Here is a 20,857-nt window from a genome sequence, read left to right on the forward strand (position 1 = left end):
GCGCAGGTGCTCACGGCCGGCGGGGACGTCCGCGCGCGGGGTGGGAGGCCGTGCTTCCGGTGTGTCTGCAGCTCGGGGTGCTGTGGGCTGGGGTGTGAACCCCCCGACGGCGGCGGCCTGGCACGTGATGTGTGCGTCGTTGTCTGTTTTGTCTGTGTCCCTGTCGCACCAGGTTCCAGTCCCCAGCTCTGCCCCTGCCCGGCTGGGGCAGGCCACCGCACTTCGCCCTGACTCAGTTTCCTCATCTGTACGATGGGGCTGATCAAAGTACCCGTCTCAGAGCGCTGTTGTGTAAAGCGCTGAGAACACTGCCCCGCGTAGAGTGAATGGTCAGAAGAATAAATCAATAAAATAAACTATGATTATGTATCTTGTATGACGGAGGCGTCTCTGGCTATGTCATGGCCGCGTAACCTCGTAGGAAATGTGGGTATTTGTGATGTGCGCGTTTTTGTAAGTGTAGTGCGTGTCCGCTTCTCGGTATGTGCTGTGTGTTCCCCTGTGTATTTAGGTATGTGATGTGTGCAAATAATGGGCAATGTGTCTTTGTGACCTTGTGTGAAACGTGTGTGTATTTGTAATGTGTCTGTCCATGTGTTTAAGTACGTGATGTGTGTAACTTTGCCTCTACGTATCTGAGGTGTGTGTGTTTATGTATAATCCCTATGACTATGTTTAGAAATGTGTCTGTGTGTGTCGGTGTATGATGTGTCTGTGTGTATTTTTGTATATGATTTGTGTAGCTTTGTATGCACGTGTAATTCTTTGAATGTGTTGTGTCTCTATGCACATGTGAGTTGTGGCTGTCCATGCGTATCTGGGTATGGGACATGGGTCTGTGTGTTCAGGGGAGTCAAGTGTGGGTTTGTGTATCTTTTAGGTACCTGTGAATACGTGTGTGCTGTGTGTGTTGTCATGTTTGTGATACATGTCTCTTCTTGATCTGCTGTGTGTCTTCGTATATTCGTGGTACATGTATCTGTGTTGAGTGTATGTCATGTGTCTGTGTCTGTGTGTGTATCTGTGAAAGTGATGCCTGTGTGTATGTGTGTGATGTGTCTGTGTGTCCGTGTATGTGAGGTTGGTGTTGATGGGTGTTCTTTGTTGCCCATTTGTGGAATGTCTACATGTTGTGACTGTGTGCCTCGGCAAGTCCCCATGGGGTTTGCCTGGATCTTTGTCTGTGGTGTAGGTGTCTGTGGATTTGGGGCTTGACTTTGTGGCATGTGTGGGTCTTTGTGATGCTTTTCTGTTCTTGTTTGATGGGGTGCATCTGTGCCGGGGGCCGGCCTGCCGGTGCGTACCCAGTGCAGCCCATCGTCCCTGCGTCTTTGTGTGTGACGTGTACGTGTCCCCGTCTGCCGATGGCTGTCCACCTTTGTATGCAATGTGCTTGTCTATGAGGGTCTCTGCGACGTGTGTCAGGCGAGTGTGGGCTGTGTGTGCCTCCCCGACATCTGCATCTCGGCGTGGAGCACACGTGTCCATGCTGATAGTGTGTCACAGCAGTGTCCGGGCCAGGCGCTGTGGGCCCTGCGCCCCCCACAAGGGTCTGCTGGTCCCTGTCTGTCCCTCCTCCTCCCCTCCCTCCTGGCAGCCAATGCTACTGGGGAGCCAGTTGCCATGACGACGCTCCATCCTCCCTCCATCCTCCCTCCTCCCACCCTTCCTCTGACAGGCTCTCTGCTCCCCCAATCCTGGCTGCCCTCGGGGGCGGGGCCCTCATTCTCCCCCCCCTCCTACCCCCCCCCCCCCCCCACCCCAGCAACCCTGCCTCCCCAGCTCCTCTCCTCTGTCCGCCTCTCCATCCCTTCATCTGTCTGTCCCTTCAAAGAGGGGGAGGGGGGTACCTGAGCCAGTAAGCAGCCCCTCCCTCCCCCTGTCCTGCGTCTCCTGCCCCTCTCCTGGGCCGGGGGGAGGCCAGGGTCGCGCGGGTCCCCATGGCTGGGGGCTGAGGGCCCGCCCCCCCCCTCCTCCCCAGCCGCCACCACCTCCACCTCCCTTCCATCCTCGACAAGATGCCTGGCCCCGGCGCCTTCATCCTCCTCGCGGCCGTCTCCGCCTCCGGCTGCCTGGCGTCTCCGGCCCACCCTGGTGAGTCTGTCCGGCCATCCAGCTGTCCGGCCATCCGGCTGTCCGGCAGCCCCCACCCCCACCCCGGGCCTGCCCGGGGGTCGGTCCGCGGCGCTCCGGCTCCATCACCTGCGTGCGCGTCTCCCCGCAGCCGAGCCGGGGCCTGGAAAGGCGCGGGGACGGTGCCGCTGTCAGCAGGGCCTGTGGGAGGAAGGCTGGGGGCTGGGTGGGGAGGGGGTCCGTCTGGGCAACATGTGTGTGTGCACACACGCATATGTGTGTGCAGGTGTGTGCAGGGAGCCGGGAAGGACGGGGCCTCTGGGAGAATTGGGGGCAGAGGGGAGGAATACTATTTCTAAGGGGGACACAGCATAGGAGGCTGCCTCTAGCTTTTGGGGGAGACCCAGGGCTTGCGGAGTTCCCTTCACAGGGGCTTGGGCTGGGGACAGAGGACATGTGTGCTCCCCGAGTCCCTAAAAGAGACAGGCCTCAACCCCCGGAACGAGGGGGTTCCAGCGCGGGGCAAAGACTCTTCTCCCCGCCTGCAGCTGGGGGGCTCATCCTCTTGCCCAAATAGGGGGTAACGAGACTGTCCGTTGGAGTGTATTTTAAAATCTGAGAGCTCCAGGCTCCACTATGACACCTCCTTCCCTCAGTCCTCACTGGAATTCCTCCAGGCCTGCGGTGGGGTGATGGGGGGGTCCCAGATTGGGGCGAGAGGAGGGACCCCACCCCCAACACAACCACCTGAGAAGGCCTTAAACTACAACTCCCACAATGCCGGAGGCCATCCGGCTCCTCTGTCAAGGAGTCCCTGGTTGCAGAGCATTATGGGAACTGTAGTCAATCCTGGCCAGCATGGGAGGGGCAAGGAGTCTGGGAGCTTAGGGCTTGAAGCCGGGACCCCAGCCCAGCCCTGTGCCCACAGATGGATTCGCGCTGGGCCGGGCCCCTCTGGCTCCTCCCTACGCCGTGGTCCTCATTTCCTGCTCCGGCCTGCTGGCCTTCATCTTTCTACTCCTCACCTGTTTGTGTTGCAAACGGGGTGATGTCGGCTTCAAGGTGAGGTGCATGCGGGGGTTCTAGTGGGGAGGAAGACTCCAGCAAGGCCTTTGCCTCCCGAGCCCAGGTGGCTGGTGGGGGAGAGAGGCAGTAAGTCTGAGAGCACCTTCTGGCCTGAAGTTCTGGCCAATCCGGAGTGCTGGCATGATCGATCGGGGGACAGTTATAAGAAAGACAGGGAACGACCTGGAGGGTGATGGCGTGTCTCAGCCCTGTGTTCTCCCACCCCTCACCTCTCCCGGCACCAGGAGTTTGAGAACCCTGAAGGGGAGGATTGCTCCGGGGAGTACACTCCCCCCGCGGAGGAGACCTCCTCCTCACAGTCGCTGCCTGATGTCTACATTCTCCCGCTGGCTGAGGTCTCCCTGCCGATGCCTGCCCCGCAGCCTTCTCACTCAGGTACTTCCACACCTTGACTAGGATGGTCCCACGGGACAGGGGGGCAAGTCCTGAGAGTCTTCCCTCAGGGGTCCGGGAACTGAGGTCCTCCGCAGCCGAGGGGAAAGACAGAGGTGGGAGCCGCGGAATCTTGGAAGCGGCCTATAGGGAGTCACAGAGCATCTTGGTAGAAGATATTGCTTCATCCAAAGCGGGATTTGGGGATTCTTGTGGGGCAATCAGTGGTGAGGTCAGCGTAGATCTCAGTCTCAAAGGCAGCCAATGGCAGGCTGAAGTCAAGTCACAGGATCTTGAAATGCCAAAGGGAGGGATGCATTGAATGCCGGGAACTTGCGGGCAGCCAATAAGGAGGCTGAGATCCATCAGGGAATGTTGGGGCAGCCAATGAAAAAAGACTGGTATCGGCCTTGACCCCAGTCCTCACTGAATTGGAGGGGAGTGGTGATGGTGGCACTTGTGAGGGGAGAGAGGCTAAGGGGCCTCCCCTTTTTGCCCCCTCCCCACTCTCAAGACATGACCACCCCCCTGGGCCTTAGCCGCCAGCACCTCAGCTACTTACAAGAGATTGGGAGTGGCTGGTTTGGGAAGGTGAGTGGGGCTGGGGGTGGGAGGGGGGGGTCCATACGATCCAGGGCTGTGCTCCTCTTCTGTGTCCATCCCCCCCACCCCGCCCTGCTCCCACCACTGCTCATCTGTCCCCTGCCCCTCAGCCCACCCAGCGCCCTCGTCTCTGTCCACCTCTCACCTGCTCCCACCTGCTCCATCCCCCCACACCTGTCAGTCAGCGCCTCCCTCCTCACTCCATTGACCACTCTGCCTCGCCACCTGGCTCTCCACGCGTCCGTCTGTCCATCCTTCCATCCGTCCCTGCATCCATCGGACCCTGGGCCCGTGAGTCTCTCACTCTGCATCTGTTGTTGGGGGACAAGGGCGGTGGGATCTGAAGGGAGAAGCCGGATGGAAGGGGGAAGCTGGAGCCATGCCGCGGGGTGGAGATGGTCCCGGGGCTGGGGCTGGGGCACATGCAGGCACTGACTCCCCGGTGTCCCTTGGCCAGGTGATCCTGGGAGAGATTTTCTCTGACTACACCCCAGCCCAGGTTGTGGTGAAGGAGCTCCGAGCCAGTGCTGGGCCCCTGGAGCAGCGCAAATTCATCTCGGAGGCACAGCCCTACAGGTACCGGGGACTCTGGCAGCGGATGTGGGCCTTGGAGGCCCGAGCGCCGGGTTTGCTTCAGGGAGGTGCCATTAGGGAGTGGGAGGAGTCTTGCGTGGGGTCAAACCTGGTTTGAATCCTGGGTCTATTCTTCCTGGCTGTGAGACCTTTTTTTTTAAAGATTATTTATTTATTTATTTATTTATTTATTTGACAGACAGAGATTACAAGTAGGCAGAGAGGCAGTCAGAGAGAGGAGGAAGCAGGCTCCCTGCTGAGCAGAGAGCCCGATATGGGGCTCGATCCCAGGACCCTGGAATCATGACCTGAGCCCGAGGCAGCGGCTTAACCCACCGAGCCACCCAGGCGCCCCTGGCTGTGAGACTTGATGGACAGCATTTGCTTCTCTGAGCCTCGGGTTCCTCCTTGGGGCAGAGTCAGGGATATGAAAGGAGGGGCAGGATGATGAGGGTGAGGGGAGGGCGCGTAAGGTGAGCTAGATGCCTGCCCTTCTCCACTCTGAACCTCAGAATCTTCATCTAGGAAGTGAGTCTGGGAAGGCCAAACGTCCTCATGTAGAGGGCAGCTGAGAGGATGTGAGATTTTGTGTTAAGCACTGGGTACATAGGGGTTGTTCCCTGCTTTGGGTCCCTGCTTGTGGTTGAGGAAAGCATCACGGACCCAAAATGGCCCTGGGGAACTTCCACACCTCACCTCCCACCCCTACTGGACTCTTAGGTCTGGGAAGGCAGGACCCTGTCCCTCCCCTGCTTGGTCTCCCCTCCACTCTAAGGACTTCTAGATAAGAACTAGATGAACATTTGCTGCATAAATGTCTCGTGAGGTAGTAATTGCCCCATTGGAGAACCTTTTTCAAACAGTTGTAAAAGTGAGGCATACCCTGAGCCATAGAGACACCGGCATACCCTGAGCCATACAGACGCCGGACTTTACCACCCTCACGCTCTTCAACCTCCCATGGCTCCCTATTGCCTGCAGAACAAAGTCCCATGCCTCTGTACAGCCCACACACCCTGCAAGGTCTGCCCCTGCTCCCTTCCTGCCCCTGGGCCCCTTGGCCCAGCCATCCTGGCCTCTTCACTGATCCTTTCCCATAACAGTCTCTTTCCTGCCTCAGGACCTTTGTCCTTACTGTTCCCTCTGACTAGGATATCATTCCTGGCTCACTCACCCTCAGCTTCAGATAGTGGGCTCCTTTCCCCTCCTCAGGTCCTGGTCAGAAAGGCCTGCCCTTACACACACACACACACACACACACACACACACACTCCCACGTAAGGAGGGCCCTGGTCTGTTCCATCACACCGATTAGTTCATTTTCTTCCTAACACATATTTCATTGGCTGGCTTGTTTGCCTGCCTCTCCCTAGACCCGTGCTGGCAAACACTAGCCACATATGGCTATTTAAATTTATGTTAAATAAAACGAAATCAAATGAAAAATTCATTTCCTTAGCTACACGCAGCACATCGCAAGGGCTTAGTAGCCACATATGGCCAGTGGCTCCCATGTGCGACAGCTCAGATCTAGAACATTTCCATCTTCGCAGAAGGTTCTGTTGGAGAGCGAAGGATGACACTGGCAGCTCGGGGTGGGGGGGGCGTCCTTCCACCCTGTGTAGATGTTTGCTCAGAGAGCCAGCAACCTGGGATCAAGTCCCCATGCCACCACTGTTACCAGCTGTGTGACCCTGGGCCAATCGCTTTACTTCTCTGAGCCTCTGTTTCCTCTGGATTCAATGGGAAACACCATCCTGCCCACCGGGGTGACAGAAGAGGATCCGATAGCAGAAGTGGCCAGCCTGGGCTCAGACTAGTAGGGGTCCAAGCCTTCCTCCACATCCGCCAACCTAAATCCCACCTTCAGAGCTCCAGCTGTCCGTCAAGTCCCCGGGACCTGCTGGGCAACTTATGACCACTTTGGTCTCATGACCAGGCAGGGGTGCGAGGCACAGTCCTCCCAGGTGGAGAAGGTTGGAACTCAGGTGGTGAGGCTGGGCACCAGCCCCACTGCACACCAGTGGGCCCAGCCCCTGGCCAGACCTGAATGGGACAATTTCTCACTATACCCTGAAAGCCGGGCATGTTTTCACTTCCTCCAGACCCCCAGGCCGGGTATCAGGGCAAAAGCCTTCACTGGGCCCATTTTCATTGAGCCTCCCCCCCCCCCCCCCCCCCGCCCCCACCGTCTAGGCACTGGGGACACAGCGGCCTAAACAGAAAGTCCCCAAATTCTTGTCCTAGCAGGGCTCCCCCCCTAGTGGAGGAGATCTGCAATGAACAAATGAAGAAGGAAATTTTAAGAAGAAAATGTCAGAGACTGACAAGTGCCATAAGGAAAGCTCTGGAGGATCCTGGGGGAGGCGGGGTTGACTGGGAGGGATCGGTGGCGCAGGCCTGGTGGGAAGCATGTTCCAGGCAGAGGGAAGAGCAGCTGCAAAGGTGGGAAGGCAGGAAAATGTGGGGCGATATGAGAATCAAACAGTGTGTTGACATGGGAACGGAAAAGCCGTAATAATAGCGAGGATCTCCACTGTGTGGCAGCTTCTCACTGGTCTCATGAAATTGCTCTCCACGACTGTCTGAGGAGAGTTACTACGGCTGTGCCCATTTTACAGCTGAGGAAAACTGAGGCAGGAAGAGGTGAAGTTATTTCTCTGGGGTTACACACCTGCCAAAGGTGGACACAGGGGGCGCCCGGCCGGCTCAGTGGATGGAGCATGCGACTCTTTTTTTTTTTTTTTTCCTTAAGATTTATTTATTAGAGAGAGAGCATATGAGCAGAGAAGGGCAGAGCGAGAGGGACAGAGAGTATCCCAAGTAGGCTCCACGCTCAGCCCTGATGCAGAGCTCCATCCCACCGCCCTGAGATCTCCACCTGGGCTGAAATCAAGGGTGGGTCGCTTAACCCACTGAGTCACCCAGGTGCCCCAGAGCATGCGACTCTTGATCTCGGGGTCATGAGTTCGAGTCCCACGTTTGGGGTAGAGATGACTTTAAAAAAAAAAAAAAGGTGGACTCGGGATTCAACCCTCCCCTTGCCCCCCAGCCTGACTCTTACCTACAGTGTGAGGCTAAAAGAGGGGGCTTGAGGGCGGTGACGTTTCTTGGGGAAATGATGTTGAAGCCGAGGACTGAGGGAGGAGGAGGACTGCTGAGTGGAAGCGGAACCGCAAAGGCCTGCGGTCTCAGTGGGTGCCTGTGTGTTTGGGGAGATGCGTGGGGCGCGGTGGGGACAAGCGATGCTGAGGAAGGGCAGGACACACCCAGGATCGAGCCTTGCTCCGTCCCCGGGTGAGCGGGAGCCACGGAGGGCTTTGCGCAGCGAGTGGCATGTCAGAGACAGACTGCCAGGGAGAGACGGGAGGCAGGGAGGCCTGGAGGAGGCTGAGAAGAGAGGCCAGGAGTTGAAGAAGCTCCAGCCAGGCTGGGGCGGTGGGAGGGGGTTGGGTGTGCGGGGGGATGCGCGGGGGTGAGGTGAAGATGAAGGAGGGCAAAGAGGCATCTGGGGGTCTGGCCTGGCCTGGGAACTGGGGAGGAGTGGGGCGGTCCTGAGATGGGGACCTGGGGTAGGAAGCTGTGTGTTGAGGGAGCGTGAGTGTGGGGGTGCGGCCGGGAGCCGGGAGGTGGAAGCAAAATTTTGTTGTCTCGGGGAGGCTGGGGAGGGACAGGGGTCTGCGGTGGTGGGACGGTCGCGGCTGTGCCCTGACCCTGCCGCCTTCCCGCCCTGGTCCCAGGAGCCTGCAGCACCCCAACGTCCTCCAGTGCCTGGGCGTCTGTGTGGAGACACTGCCCTTTCTGCTGATTATGGAATTCTGTCAACTGGTGAGGGTCTGCGGAGGGAGGGCGGGGTGGCGGGCTGGACGGGTTGAGGGCTGCCAGCAAGCCTGGGGGCCTGGGAATCTTTGGCAAAAACACACGCGAGGTGCTAACGTTTCCTGAGCGCTCACTGCAGATGAGCGCTCGCTCGGATGGCGCGCGGTCAACTAGCATGCGAGGTGGGTTCTCTTGTGCCCTTTTAAGCCGCAGGGGAAACAGGCTCAGAAGGGCTGCCCCCTGCGTGCAGAGGTCGCCCCCCATCCTCGCCTCAGATAAGCGGGATGAGTGGATCCCTGGAAGGGGTGGTGGTACTGACCCCATCCTCTCCTCCCTCCCAGGGGGACCTGAAACGTTACCTCCGGGCCCAGAGGCCTCCTGAGGGCCTGTCCCCTGAGCTGCCCCCTCGAGACCTGCGGACACTGCAGAGGATGGGCCTGGAGATCGCCCGCGGGCTGGCACATCTCCACTCCCACAACTACGTGCACAGGTGGCTGCCGGTGGGGGGGCACGGGGAAGAGCGTGTGTGGGGTACTACTTAAAGGAAGCAGGCGAGGCTATGCGGGTGGGAGGCAGGGCCGCAAGGAAGGGGCTCAACTACGGGAGAAAGCGAGTCAGGAGGGGAGGAACTCTGGAGGGGAGGGGTCAGAAGAGGAGAGGGAGGAATCAGGAGAGGGGGGCGGAATCGGGAGAGGAGGAGTCATAGGGGAGAGGGGGAGGAGCCCTTGAGGGGAGGAGCCAGAAGGGGAGGGGAGGAGGCGGGAGAGGAAGATGCATGGAGAGGCGGGGCAGGGGAGGAGAAAAGCAAGGAAGGGAGAAGGGGCGGAGCCTACAAGGTAGGCGGAGCCTACAAGGTGGGCGCAGTGCCGGCGAGGCGGGCAGTCTGTCTCAGGCTGCCCCTAGTCTAGCTTCACGTCCTTGCCCCGCCCCCAGCGACCTGGCCCTGCGCAACTGCCTGCTGACCTCCGACCTCACCGTGCGCATCGGAGACTATGGGCTAGCCCACAGCAACTACAAGGTGGGGGCTGCCCTCCGTCAGGGCGGGGGGCGGGGGAAGGCCCTCGACCCGCCTGACCCGGCTCCGGCCCGCCCCCCAGGAGGACTACTACCTGACCCCCGAGCGCCTGTGGATCCCGCTGCGCTGGGCGGCGCCTGAGCTCCTTGGGGAGCTGCATGGGACCTTCATGGTGGTGGACCAGAGCCGCGAGAGCAACATCTGGTGAGAGGGTCCCCCCGCCCCGGGGGCCCGCGCGCAGCCTAGGGCGGCGAGGAAGGGGGAAGAGTCACGGGTCCCATGGCTGTGGAAACGGAGGCCGAAGGGGAGGCCCCTAGGCGGGGCAGGGCCAGGCTCTGACCTCTCTATGCCCTCTGCTCCCCGCAGGTCCCTGGGGGTGACCCTGTGGGAACTCTTTGAGTTTGGGGCACAGCCCTACCGCCACCTGTCAGACGAGGAGGTCCTCGCCTTCGTGGTCCGCCAGCAGCACGTCAAGCTGGCCCGGCCGAGGCTCAAGTTGCCTTATGCGGACTACTGGTGAGGACAGGGCCTGACCCCCGACCCCTGACCCTCCCAGCCCACCCCAGGATGCCCCAGAGCCCCTCACCTCTCGGCACATCACCCGCAGCCTCACTCAGCACTCGCTCCGCCCCACCCCTTATTATGCTTGGAGGTCTGTGCCGCTTGAAAGGGGCAATCCTGAGGCAAGGCTGGTACTTGAACCCTAGTTTCTCCACCGCTGAAAGACCCTGCCGCTTGCTTGTCTGCGATTGCAGAACTCACAGCCCAGAGGAGGCCGCCTAACTATCATTTCTTTACATCTGCCTTGCTGTCCCCCCCAACCCCCCCGCCGCCACCCCATCTGTCACACACACGCCCCGGGTCTCTCCCTGCCCCCTCCACACACCTTCGACTCTACCCTACTCACCGGTGCCTCCGCCTCCCCCCAGGTATGATATCCTGCAGTCCTGCTGGCGGCCACCTGCCCAGCGCCCCTCGGCTTCTGATCTCCAGCTGCAGCTCACCTACCTGCTCTCTGAGCGTCCCCCACGACCCCCGCCCCCACCCCCCCCACCCCGAGACGGTCCCTTCCCCTGGCCCTGGCCCCCGCAGCACAGTGCGCCCCGCCCAGGGACCCTCTCCTCACCATTCCCCCTCCTGGATGGCTTCCCCGGGGCCGACCCTGACGATGTGCTCACGGTCACTGAGAGCAGCCGTGGCCTCAACCTTGAGTGCCTGTGGGAGAAGGCGCGGCGGGGGGCTGGCCGCGGTGGGGGGGCACCTCCTTGGCAGCCGGCCTCCGCGCCCCCGGCCCCCCATGCCAACCCCTCCAACCCTTTCTATGAGGCGCTGTCCACGCCCAGCGTCCTGCCCGTCATCAGCGCCCGCAGCCCCTCGGTGAGCAGCGAGTACTACATCCGCCTCGAGGAGCATGGCTCCCCGCCCGAGCCCCTCTTTCCCAATGACTGGGACCCTCTGGACCCAGGAGTGCCTGCCCCTCAGGCCTCCCAGGCCCCTTCCGAGGTCCCCCAGCTGGTGTCCGAGACCTGGGCCTCCCCCCTCTTCCCTGCAGCTCGGCCCTTCCCGGCCCAGTCCTCGGCATCAGGCAGCTTCCTCCTGAGCGGCTGGGACCCCGAGGGCCGAGGTGCCGGGGAGACCCTGGCGGGAGACCCTGCCGAGGTGCTGGGGGAGCGGGGTACCGCCCCGTGGGCAGAAGAGGAGGAGGAGGAGGAGGAGGGCAGCTCCCCGGGGGAAGACAGCAGCAGCCTTGGGGCTGGCCCCAGCCGCCGGGGCCCCCTACCCTGTCCCCTGTGCAGCCGAGAGGGGGCCTGCTCCTGCCTGCCCCTGGAGCGGGGGGAAGCCGTTGCTGGCTGGGGGGGCCACCCCGCTCTTGGCTGTCCCCATCCCCCAGAGGACGACTCGTCCCTGCGGGCAGAGCGGGGCTCCCTAGCCGATCTGCCCCTGGCCCCCCCCGCCTCGGCCCCCCCCGAGTTTCTGGACCCCCTCATGGGGGCGGCGGCGCCCCAGTACCCCGGGCGGGGGCCACCTCCCGCTCCCCCCCCCCCGCCGCCACCTCCCCGGGTCCCCGCGGACCCAGCCGTGTCCCCCGACCCTCCCTCGGCCGTGGCCAGTCCCGGCTCAGGCCTGTCGTCTCCGGGCCCCAAGCCGGGGGACAGCGGCTACGAGACCGAGACCCCTTTTTCCCCCGAGGGAGCCTTCCCAGGCGGGGGGGCAGCCGAGGAGGAAGGGGTCCCTCGACCACGGGCTCCCCCCGAGCCCCCCGACCCAGGAGCGCCCCGGCCACCCCCAGACCCGGGTCCCCACCCACTGCCGGGGACCCGGGAGAAGCCGACCTTCGTAGTTCAAGTGAGCACCGAGCAGCTGCTGATGTCCCTGCGGGAGGACGTGACAAGGAACCTCCTGGGGGAGAAGGGGGCAAACCCCCGAGAGACGGGACCCAGGAAGGTGGGGAGAGGCCCCGGGAACAGAGAGAAAGCCCAGGGCCCGAGCAGGGACCCCACAGTCCTGGGCAGCGGGAAGAAAGCCCCAAGCCTGAACGAGGACCCGAGCCTCCCCATGAACGGGGTGACAGTGTTGGAGAACGGGGGCCAGAGAGCCCTGGGCATCGAGGAGAAGGTGGCAGAGAATGGGGGCCCAGGGACCCCAGAGAGAGAAGAGAAAGTGCTGGAGAAAGTGCTGGAGAATGGGGAGGTGACACCCCCAAGGAGGGAGGAGAAAGTATTGGAGAATGGGGAGCTGAGGTCCCCCGAGAGAGAAGAGAAAGTGCTGGCGAATGGGGGACTGACACCCTCAAAGATCGAGGAGAAGGTGTCAGAGAATGGGGGCCTGAGACTCCCCAGGAACACGGAGAGGCTGCCAGAGACTGGGCCTCGGAGAGCCCCAGGGCTCTGGGAGAAGGTGCCCGAGAGTGGGGTGCCAGCCCCAGAGACCTCGCTGGAGAGAGCCCCCGAGCCCAGCGCAGTGGCCTTGTCCCGGAACGGCGGGGAGACAGCCCCTGGCCCCACTGGCCCAGCCCCCAGGAGCGGGGTGCTGGAACCCGGGACCGAGAGGAGAGCCCCCGAGACTGGGGGGGCACCGAGAGCCCCCGGGGTTGGGAGGCTGGACCTCGGGAGTGGGGGCCGAGCCCCAGTGGGCACGGGGATGGCCCCCGGCGGCGGCCTCGGAAGCGGCGTGGACGCAAAGGCCGGATGGGTAGACAGCACGAGGCCACAGCCGCCGCCGTCGGAGGAAGCACAGCCGAGGAGGCCGGAGCCAGCGCCGCAGAGAGCCAGGCCGGAGGTGGCCTCCTCCGAGGGAGAGCCCGGGGCCCCAGACAGCAGGGCCGGCGGAGACACAGCACCCAGCACAGACGGGGACCCCCCCAAGCCCGAGAGGAAGGGCCCCGAGATGCCACGACTGTTCTTGGACTTGGGACCTCCTCAGGGGAACAGCGAGCAGATCAAAGGTGAGGAGGAGGCTTCTGGGAGCAGGGGAGCGAGGTTGGGGGGCCGAGGCCTGGCTCCTTCCAAAAGGCACGGCTGAGCCGAGGATCTCGGGCTGCCAAGGAGCAGACAGGTCAGGCCGACCATAACGAGAGCCGGCCCTGGAGCCTCCCCGCCTGGGCTCAGATCTGGGCTCTGTGGCCCGGGACAAATGACCTTACTTCTCTGTGCCTCAGTTTCCCTCCAAAGACGGATGATGAGGATAACTCATCTTCCTAATAGGGCTGAGTGGCTTCAAAATATTAGGACTTCCGAAGACCCTTTGCAATTCCATTTGACCTGGGGTCTCAAACTCAGATGCCCATGGGGGCCAGACAGTATTGGGAATGAAGGAAGCCGTCAGGGAGAGGTGGGGAGGGGGCCGGTGGGGAGTTGGAGAAGGAGATGCGGCCGTTTTCCAGCTCCAGCCAGCAATGCCCACCTGGTATTGCCACATGGCTGCTTTTCCTTTTTTAACCGAAGTTCTGCGTGTTTTAATGGTTGAAGCCAATTCACGCGAACCTTCTCTGTGTGCCAGGCCCCAAGCTACCCAAAGCCAGGGCCCAGGGAGTTTCAGACTTTGCTCTGCCCTACACCCAGCGCCACCCCCCCATGCTATGGGTGATCTGAAAACTAGAAATGCCTTTTCTGGAAACTGAGTTTTGGTAGGAATACAGAAAGCGTTTTGTCGCAGAGGGGGATTGATTTAAGAGAAAGATGAATGGCCCCTGTTGAGCGGTCGGCATAGGGACTGTGGCTCTACCCAAATCACCCAGAGGCCTGATTTCCTTATGGAGTGATATGAAAGTTCTAAATGGCCACTGGTTTATATTGGTAATCTCACAGCCCCCCCTTGAGGGAAAGGGTCCAGAAGGGGGCTGAGCACAGAACTTTCCTTCCTTTGAGCCCGTGGTATTAGAACACTATCCCTTCCTTGAGATTGTTGTGGGGAATTTGTGACCAGCTGTGTCAGGAAGGGCTCCAGACAGCAGGGAAATATCCAGGGATGAGCAGCTAAGATGCTTCAGAGGATTGTGGGAGGAGGGGGGCACCGGGAGGGTGTTGCTGGGTGGGAAGATGCTGGGAATAGCCTGCTTAAAAAAAAAAAAAAAGTGCATGAACTCCTACTTATCCTTCAAGACCCCACTCAGATTTCCCCTTCCTGGGAAGCCTTCCTGATTTCCAAAGGCTATCACCCTGTCCTTCCTGAGCGCTCCTTGAGAGCTCCCTTACAGCCCCCAAACCCATCGCCCTGAGATGGATGGTCAAGGAAGGCCTCAAGGAGGTGACTTTTGAGCAGATGTGAAGGAAGTAAGCTGGGTGGACATCTGGGGGAAGGGTGTTTCGGGTGGGGGGCACCTAGATGGGCACTAACTTGGCATGCTTGGGGAAAAGCAAGAGGCCAGTGAAGCTGGAATGGAATGAACGAAGGGAGGAGAGTGACCCCATCCACACCCAGTCTTTTTCCCTGCTCTGCCTTGACCCTCTTGTCATCCCCACCCTTGCCCCCACAGGGCCTGTCCCACATACACTGGTGCACTAATGGAGGAATGAGTGGCCCCTGTTAATTTCCTGGTGAGGGGACAGAGGCTCAGAGAGGTGGATTTCCTTGCCCGGGGGCACACAGTGAGCAAGCAGGGTAGGCTTGGGATTTGAAGCCAGGTTTCCTCCTCCAGGGACCTGGAGTCCTTACCTTCTAGCAGGCTGAGATCAGGGAGTCTTAGGGCCGGGAAAAGAAACCTTGAGATGCTTAGACACTCCAGTTTTGTCTGGCAGTTGAGGACCAGAGAGGGAAAGTACCTTGGTCAATATCACATAGCACGGAACATTCATTCATTAATCCCGCAAATATTGCCTGAGTACTTCTGGGTGCTTGGGAATGCACCAGAACGAGCCCGAGTCAAGTCCGTTCTGTGGCAAGGCAAACATGAATCACATGACCACAGAAATACAGCTACACACTGAGCTCATCTGCTTGGAAGGAGCGGCTCGATGCTATGGGGGTGCAGAGCTGGTGGCCTTGCCTGACCTTTGGGGAGAACTCTGAAGGCTTGAAAGCCCAGACCAGAGCTAGGGGTTGAACAGGACTTGAACCAGAAAAGGAGTTTCCGGGCAGAAGGAACAGCCTGTGCAAAGGCTCAGAGGTGGGAGCAATAGGGAGGTGGCCCAAGTGGCTGGCTGGGTGTGGTGAGGAACAGAGCCCTGAGAAATCAGCGGGGCCAGGGCACTCGGACCTGGTGGATGGCAGAGAGAAGTGGGGGCTTTGTGATGCGGACTCTGGGGGAGTCGTGGAGAGGGTTAACCCCTGGAGTAGGGGGAAGATCTCTCCTACTCTGCGTGGAGAAAGGCCCCAGAGCAGCCCTTTGCTTCACAAGAGGGGAAACTGAGGCCCGTACTGGGGCCCGATACTACCCGAGGACACACAGCTGGGCAGGAGGGCATGCCTCAGTTTCCCCGGGAGCAGAGGCTCACCGGGTCTCTCCCCTCGCAGCCAAGCTCTCACGGCTCTCTCTGGCGCTGCCGCCGCTCACGCTCACGCCGTTCCCGGGGCCGGGCCCGCGGCGACCCCCGTGGGAGGGCGCGGACGCCGGGGCGGCTGGCGGGGAGGCCGGCGGGGCGGGGTCGCCGGGGCCGGCGGAGGAGGACGGGGAGGACGAGGACGAGGACGAGGAGGAGGAAGAGGAGGCGGTGGCAGCGGGCGCGGCGGCGGGGCCGCGGGGCCCCGGGAGGGCGCGGGCAGCCCCGGTGCCCGTCGTGGTGAGCAGCGCCGACGCGGACGCGGCCCGCCCGTTGCGGGGGCTGCTCAAGTCTCCGCGCGGGGCCGACGAGCCCGAGGACAGCGAGCTGGAGAGGAAGCGCAAGATGGTCTCCTTCCACGGGGACGTGACCGTCTACCTCTTCGACCAGGTGCGCTGCCCGGGGTGGGGCGGGGCGCGGGGAGGGGAGGGGCCAGCTGGATGAGGGCGGGTCCTGGGGAAACAGGGCGGGTCTTGGAGACCTCGGGTGTGGGGGCGGTGTCTGGGGAATGGGGCGGGGCATGGAGTGAGGGGTAGGGTGCGTCCTGTGGGGAGGGCGCTGGACGGTAAGGGTTGGGGGGTCTGGAGGGTGAAAATGGGTCTGGAAGGACGGCGGGGAGATACCTGGTGGTCAGGGAGGAGTCCGGAGAGGCTAAGGAGAAAGTGCTGAGGAGATTGGGGCGTGGTCTAGACGGCGGGGGCGGGGCCAAGTGAAGTTTGGGGCGGGTTCTGTCGACCTGCGCTCTCGTGGTAGAGGCTAAGGGGCCGGCTCGGGATGAAACGGATTTTACCCACGAGGGGCGGGCCCTGGCGAGGCTGCAGGTAGGGCATAAGAGAAGCTGCTTGTGGTGTTAAGATAGAAAGTGCAGGAGCGGGTTCAGAGGTGGACAGAGCTAAGAAACTGCGGCGGGGCTTAGAGAGATGGGTTGAGGATTGTGTTAAGAGTAACTAGGACTGAGAGCATCGTGCTGAAAAGAAACAGGAAAGGCGGGATGATGCTTGTGGATTGGGGCCGAGATGGGTGTGGATGGATCTCGGTCAACCTGGAGCGGGGCACACTGGGCTGAGGTCCCGAGAAGAGAGTCATGAACAGGGTCCTGGGCCACTGAAGCAAAGGCAGGGTCTGGCGGGCTGGAGCGGAGCCACTTCCGAGTGCGGGGCTCAGGGCCTCGGGGAAGGGTCGGGATGCGCAGGATGGTAGAAGGGTTTGGAGGACCAGAAGGGTAGGTAGTTCTGCGCCCCGAACTTGAACGCCTGTGGCCGAGATATCGAAAGGAGTTAGGGGTCATGGAGACAAGGCGGGACTTTTGGAGGTGGTATTGGGTTAGGGGGCTCCCACGAAAGCGTCGCGTTAAGGAGCAAGGAGAGAATTCCTGCGGTGGAGGGGCTTAGCTGTGGGCGGGACTCCAGGGGAGGAGCCTCGGGCCGGGGTGGGGTTAAGGCTGACCTGAGGTTTAGAAGGTTTAGATCAGGGCCTCCAGTCACCTCTTCAGAGGCTGCGATTGTAAATAGGGGTACCTGAAGCCCCAGAAGTGTTAGCGGGCTTTGTTGCTTGTTGGGTAGCATGTGACGGTTCGTCCCCTAATCCACCTCCACAGGAGACGCCAACCAACGAGCTGAGCGTCCAGGGCCCCCCCGAGGGGGACACGGACCCGTCAACGCCCCCAGCGCCCCCGACGCCTCCCCACCCCGCCACCCCCGGAGATGGGTTTCCCAGCAACGACAGCGGCTTTGGTGAGGGGCGGGGCGGGGCCTGGAGGCGGGGCGGGGCCTGAACGGGCGGAGCTGGGGCGGGGTCTGGAGGCGGGCCAGAGTTGGGGCGCTGTCCACCGTGTAGATTGCTGGAGACAGGTGCCTGAGGAGGGGCGGGGTTGGACGGCTGGAGCTGAAGGTGAGCCGCTCCAGAAGTGCCTGGAGGGTCTGACCGCGTCCTCTCCTCTTCTTCCTCACCACCCCCTTCCCGCCGCTAGGAGGCAGTTTCGAATGGGCGGAGGATTTCCCCCTCCTCCCCCCGCCAGGCCCCCCCCTGTGCTTCTCCCGCTTCTCCGTCTCGCCTGCGCTGGAGACCCCGGGGCCCCCCGCCCGGGCCCCCGACGCCCGGCCCGCAGGTACAGTGCTTCAGACCCTCGGGCCTGCCCCCACTTCTGCCTCTCTTTCTCTGTCCCCATCCCTGAATTTACCTGCCTCTCTCTCCTCGGTCTCTCCCCTTCCTCTCTCAGTCAACCTCCACCCAACTCTTGGAACCAGCTCAGACCAGGTCTATCCAACGGATAGACCAGGGCAGTCACGCCCCTTCCCTGAGCCTCAGTTTCCCCTTCTGTAAGGATCCCCTCAGAGTCTTGCTCATCTTTGCCCAGTCTCTTGCCTGGCACTTGTCAGATCCTGATCCCACGTCCGTTTGGGGGCACAGGCTGATCAAAGGCCGACAAAGGGAGAGAAAACCAGTGTGCTCAGAGCTAGTTAGCTGAACCGGAGCAGAGAGAACATGGTCAGGGAGTCCATAGCAATAACAACAACGGCATTACTACTAACAGTAACAGGCCCTTACAGAGGCCCTACATTGTGTTTGCCCATCTGAGCCCGGAGACTCCTGCGGCGACTCGGGCTCTCTGCTGCCCCCTGCTGCCGCTCTAGAGAATACCCCTGGATGCAGAAGTTGCGCTGGCCTGAGCGGACGCACATGTTCCCGAGGATAGGGCTGAGAAGGTGGAAAGTAGGAGCCTTCCTGCTCCCCCAAATCGTGCCCGAATCCAGTTGTTGGCCCTGCCTGTCCTCGACTCGGTGACCTAGAGCAAGTCACTTTCCCTCTTTCTGCCTCAGTGTCCCCATCTGTAGAATGGGGATGATCCCAGGATCTAACCCAAAATTCTTGAGGGGATTGCATGGTTTCATCCTACACACACACACCCCCCCACAGACTGGTCATGCGCACGCGCGGTGGTCTCTGGTAGCTCTCACTGAGCTTAACGAAGTAGATACCCATTGAGCATTACTTAAGTGCGGGTGCTGGGCTGGGCATGCGGGATCCCGTGCCGAGCAAGGTCCATGAGCCCCGCAACAACCTACCCCACCCACAGACACTGACCCCACAGTGTTATGGGAAATAAGTGCAAACTCAGGGCTGCTGGAGAAGCAGCTGACAAAGGGAAAGGGCTTTGTCGGTTTGGCCATGCCACTACATCAAGTACTTGAGGGGCTGGCCGTCATGAACTAGGGGAAGGGGAAGGGGATGACAGCGCGCTAGCAGATGGAACAGCTTGCCCAAGCGCCTGAGGCAAGAGAGAACTTGGCCAGTTCAGGGAACAGAAGGCAAGCGGGTGCGTCTGTGGGTTACTTAGGGAGTGGGGGGAATGGAGGGTAAGGGGAGAGGGCAAACCCTGTAGGGCTTAAGGGTGGGCTGAAGAAAGGGACTTTGTCCCGGAGGCACTAGGGAGCCATGGGCCAGCTGTGATTAGGGGAAGGGCAGCAGTAGCCGCTGGTGCAGGAAGTCCCCTCTGGGGCCATGTGAGGGAGCCAACCGGAGGCTGGACAGGAGGCTGGCGCCAGGGTCCAGGAGGGAGAGGAGAGTAAATTGGGATTTGGGGCAGGAAGGACAGGGCCAAGGGCACACTCTTCACTTGGCTCCATTGTCAGATTCCACCTCAAATGTCACTTCCTCCCAGAGGTCTTCTCTGAGGCCCCCATGAGGACAGAGTGGGTTGGGTCCAGGGCATGGGACACCGCCAAGTGGTGAGTCAGGGCTGAGAGCAGCGGGACTAGCGTGCCAGGGTGACTTCACCTTTAATCACTAGGAGAGGCAAGGGAGGGCCCAACTGTGCAAAAGCCCAAATCCCTTCATCCGGCGGATGCTTCTGCTACGGCGGGGCAGGGAGGCGGCTGACCTTTCTGTCTCCCAAGACCCTGGCGGGGGGGTACAGGCCGGGCCCCCTTCCGTATGGACTTCTATGCTTGGTGGGTCTCTGCCCACTTACCCCTCATCTACTGGGCCCTACCATGCAAAGGCCCTGGGGTAGGCCCTGGAGCCCAGGAGAAACAGCAAGGAAGCCAGTGTGGCCATGAAGGGGACAGGGTGAGGGGGATGGGGGTTGGTGAGGACAGAAACGGGATAGGGCAGGTCATGTGGGGGGCCCTGTGGGTCCTGGTGAGGGCTTTGCTTTCACTCCGAGAGAGACAGAAGCTGTGAGCCTATCTGCCCAGTAAATCATTTCCTCTGTCCTCAGGCCCCGTGGAGAACTGACTCCCCGACGACCCCACCCCCCTGCACCCCCAGAAGAGGGGTTGAGAGTAGAATCCTCTGTGGACGATGGAGCCACTGCCACCACCACAGATACCGCCTCTGGGGAGGCTCCTGAGGCTGGGCCCTCCCCCTCCCCCACCATGTGCCAAACGGGAGGCCCTGGCCCCCCACCCCCTAGCCCCCCGGACGGCTCCCCTGAGCCCCCCGACCCCCTCGGTGCCAAATGAGGCAGGAAAGCCCCTCCCCCCTCCCTGGAGAGCCGCCTTTCTCGGAACTGAACTGAACTCTTTCGGGCCTGGAGCCCCTCGGCACAGCGGAGGCCCCCTCCTCACCCACTCCTGGCCCCAGGGAGGGGCTGCAGGCTTCGGGGACCTGGACCCCCATCTCGCGTCTCCCCTCCCCGCCCCAGCCTGGCCCCTGGAGGGGCCTCTGGTTCAAACCTTCGCGTGGCATTTTCACATTATTTAAAAAAGACAAAAACAACTTTTTGGAGGAATGCAGGGCCTGCGTGTGTTTCGGGGCAAAGAGGGGAGGGTCCCGAAGACATCGCCGTCAGCCGCCTGTCGCCCACTTCACAGATGGGAACATGGAGGCTCGGGAAGGTGGAAGCGCTGAGCGGGGCGCGGCCGCGGCTCTGCTTCTCTGGCTCCCGGCTGCGTCTGCTGCTGGTGGCGCTGACCTGCGCTAAGAGTTGGCAGGGAGAGGCCAGGGCGGTCGGAAGAGCCCTGTTTGCCCAAGGCGGCTGTGGGGGTGGCCAGAGGCCCTGCGAGGGCCAGGACTGCGGACGGGGTGCTCAGGAATGACGGGTCAGCACCCACATGGCTCCTGGCCACATCCCCCACACCTCAGAACAGAGCTGCCCTGTGCCTCCACTGAGGCCACTACCTCCCTGCCCCACAGTGCCTGTACCTCAGTTTACCTGTGTCTGCTTGTGAGCGCCCGCCTCCCAGGACATTCTCATTCCACCTGGCCTGAGTTCTGTGACCCTCTTCCTAATTCTACTATTTCTTTGTGTTTCTGCATCTGGATGTTTCTCCTCTGTGCCTCCCTGAAGTCTGTCTGTGTCTTCCTGCCTTGTCTCTCTGTCCCGATTTCTTTTTCT

The 20,857-nt window shown here is 61.3% G+C and overlaps 1 protein-coding gene across 1 annotated transcript; it reads left to right on the plus strand.

Annotated features, from left to right (window-relative positions):
• The first annotated feature begins 385 nt into the window (after positions 1 to 385).
• Positions 386 to 19,982, plus strand: LOC111160586 (lemur tyrosine kinase 3). The gene is made up of 16 exons (XM_022523781.1): positions 386 to 426; positions 1,982 to 2,094; positions 3,002 to 3,135; positions 3,384 to 3,534; positions 4,046 to 4,122; positions 4,592 to 4,710; positions 8,448 to 8,535; positions 8,868 to 9,016; positions 9,460 to 9,544; positions 9,624 to 9,745; positions 9,908 to 10,057; positions 10,471 to 12,986; positions 15,494 to 15,909; positions 17,117 to 17,252; positions 17,489 to 17,626; positions 19,789 to 19,982. The coding sequence occupies exons 2-16, from the start codon at positions 2,019 to 2,021 to the stop codon at positions 19,980 to 19,982; spliced, it is 4,551 nt and encodes a 1,516-aa protein (XP_022379489.1). The 5' UTR covers positions 386 to 426; positions 1,982 to 2,018.
• Positions 19,983 to 20,857: the final 875 nt, after the last annotated feature.

Source organism: Enhydra lutris, unplaced genomic scaffold (genome assembly GCF_002288905.1).
Source record: "Enhydra lutris kenyoni isolate GAN:26980312 unplaced genomic scaffold, ASM228890v2 scaffoldscaffold77, whole genome shotgun sequence".
Classification (NCBI taxonomy): Eukaryota; Metazoa; Chordata; class Mammalia; order Carnivora; family Mustelidae; genus Enhydra; species Enhydra lutris.

Coding starts and splice junctions, on each gene's coding strand:
- LOC111160586 (XM_022523781.1), top strand. CDS start 2,019: ATGCCTGGCCCCGGCGCCTTCATCCTCCTCGCGGCCGTCTCCGCCTCC. Junction 2,095..3,001: donor GGCGTCTCCGGCCCACCCTG/GTGAGTCTGTCC, acceptor CTGTGCCCACAG/ATGGATTCGCGCTGGGCCGG. Junction 9,017..9,459: donor TCCCACAACTACGTGCACAG/GTGGCTGCCGGT, acceptor CCCCGCCCCCAG/CGACCTGGCCCTGCGCAACT.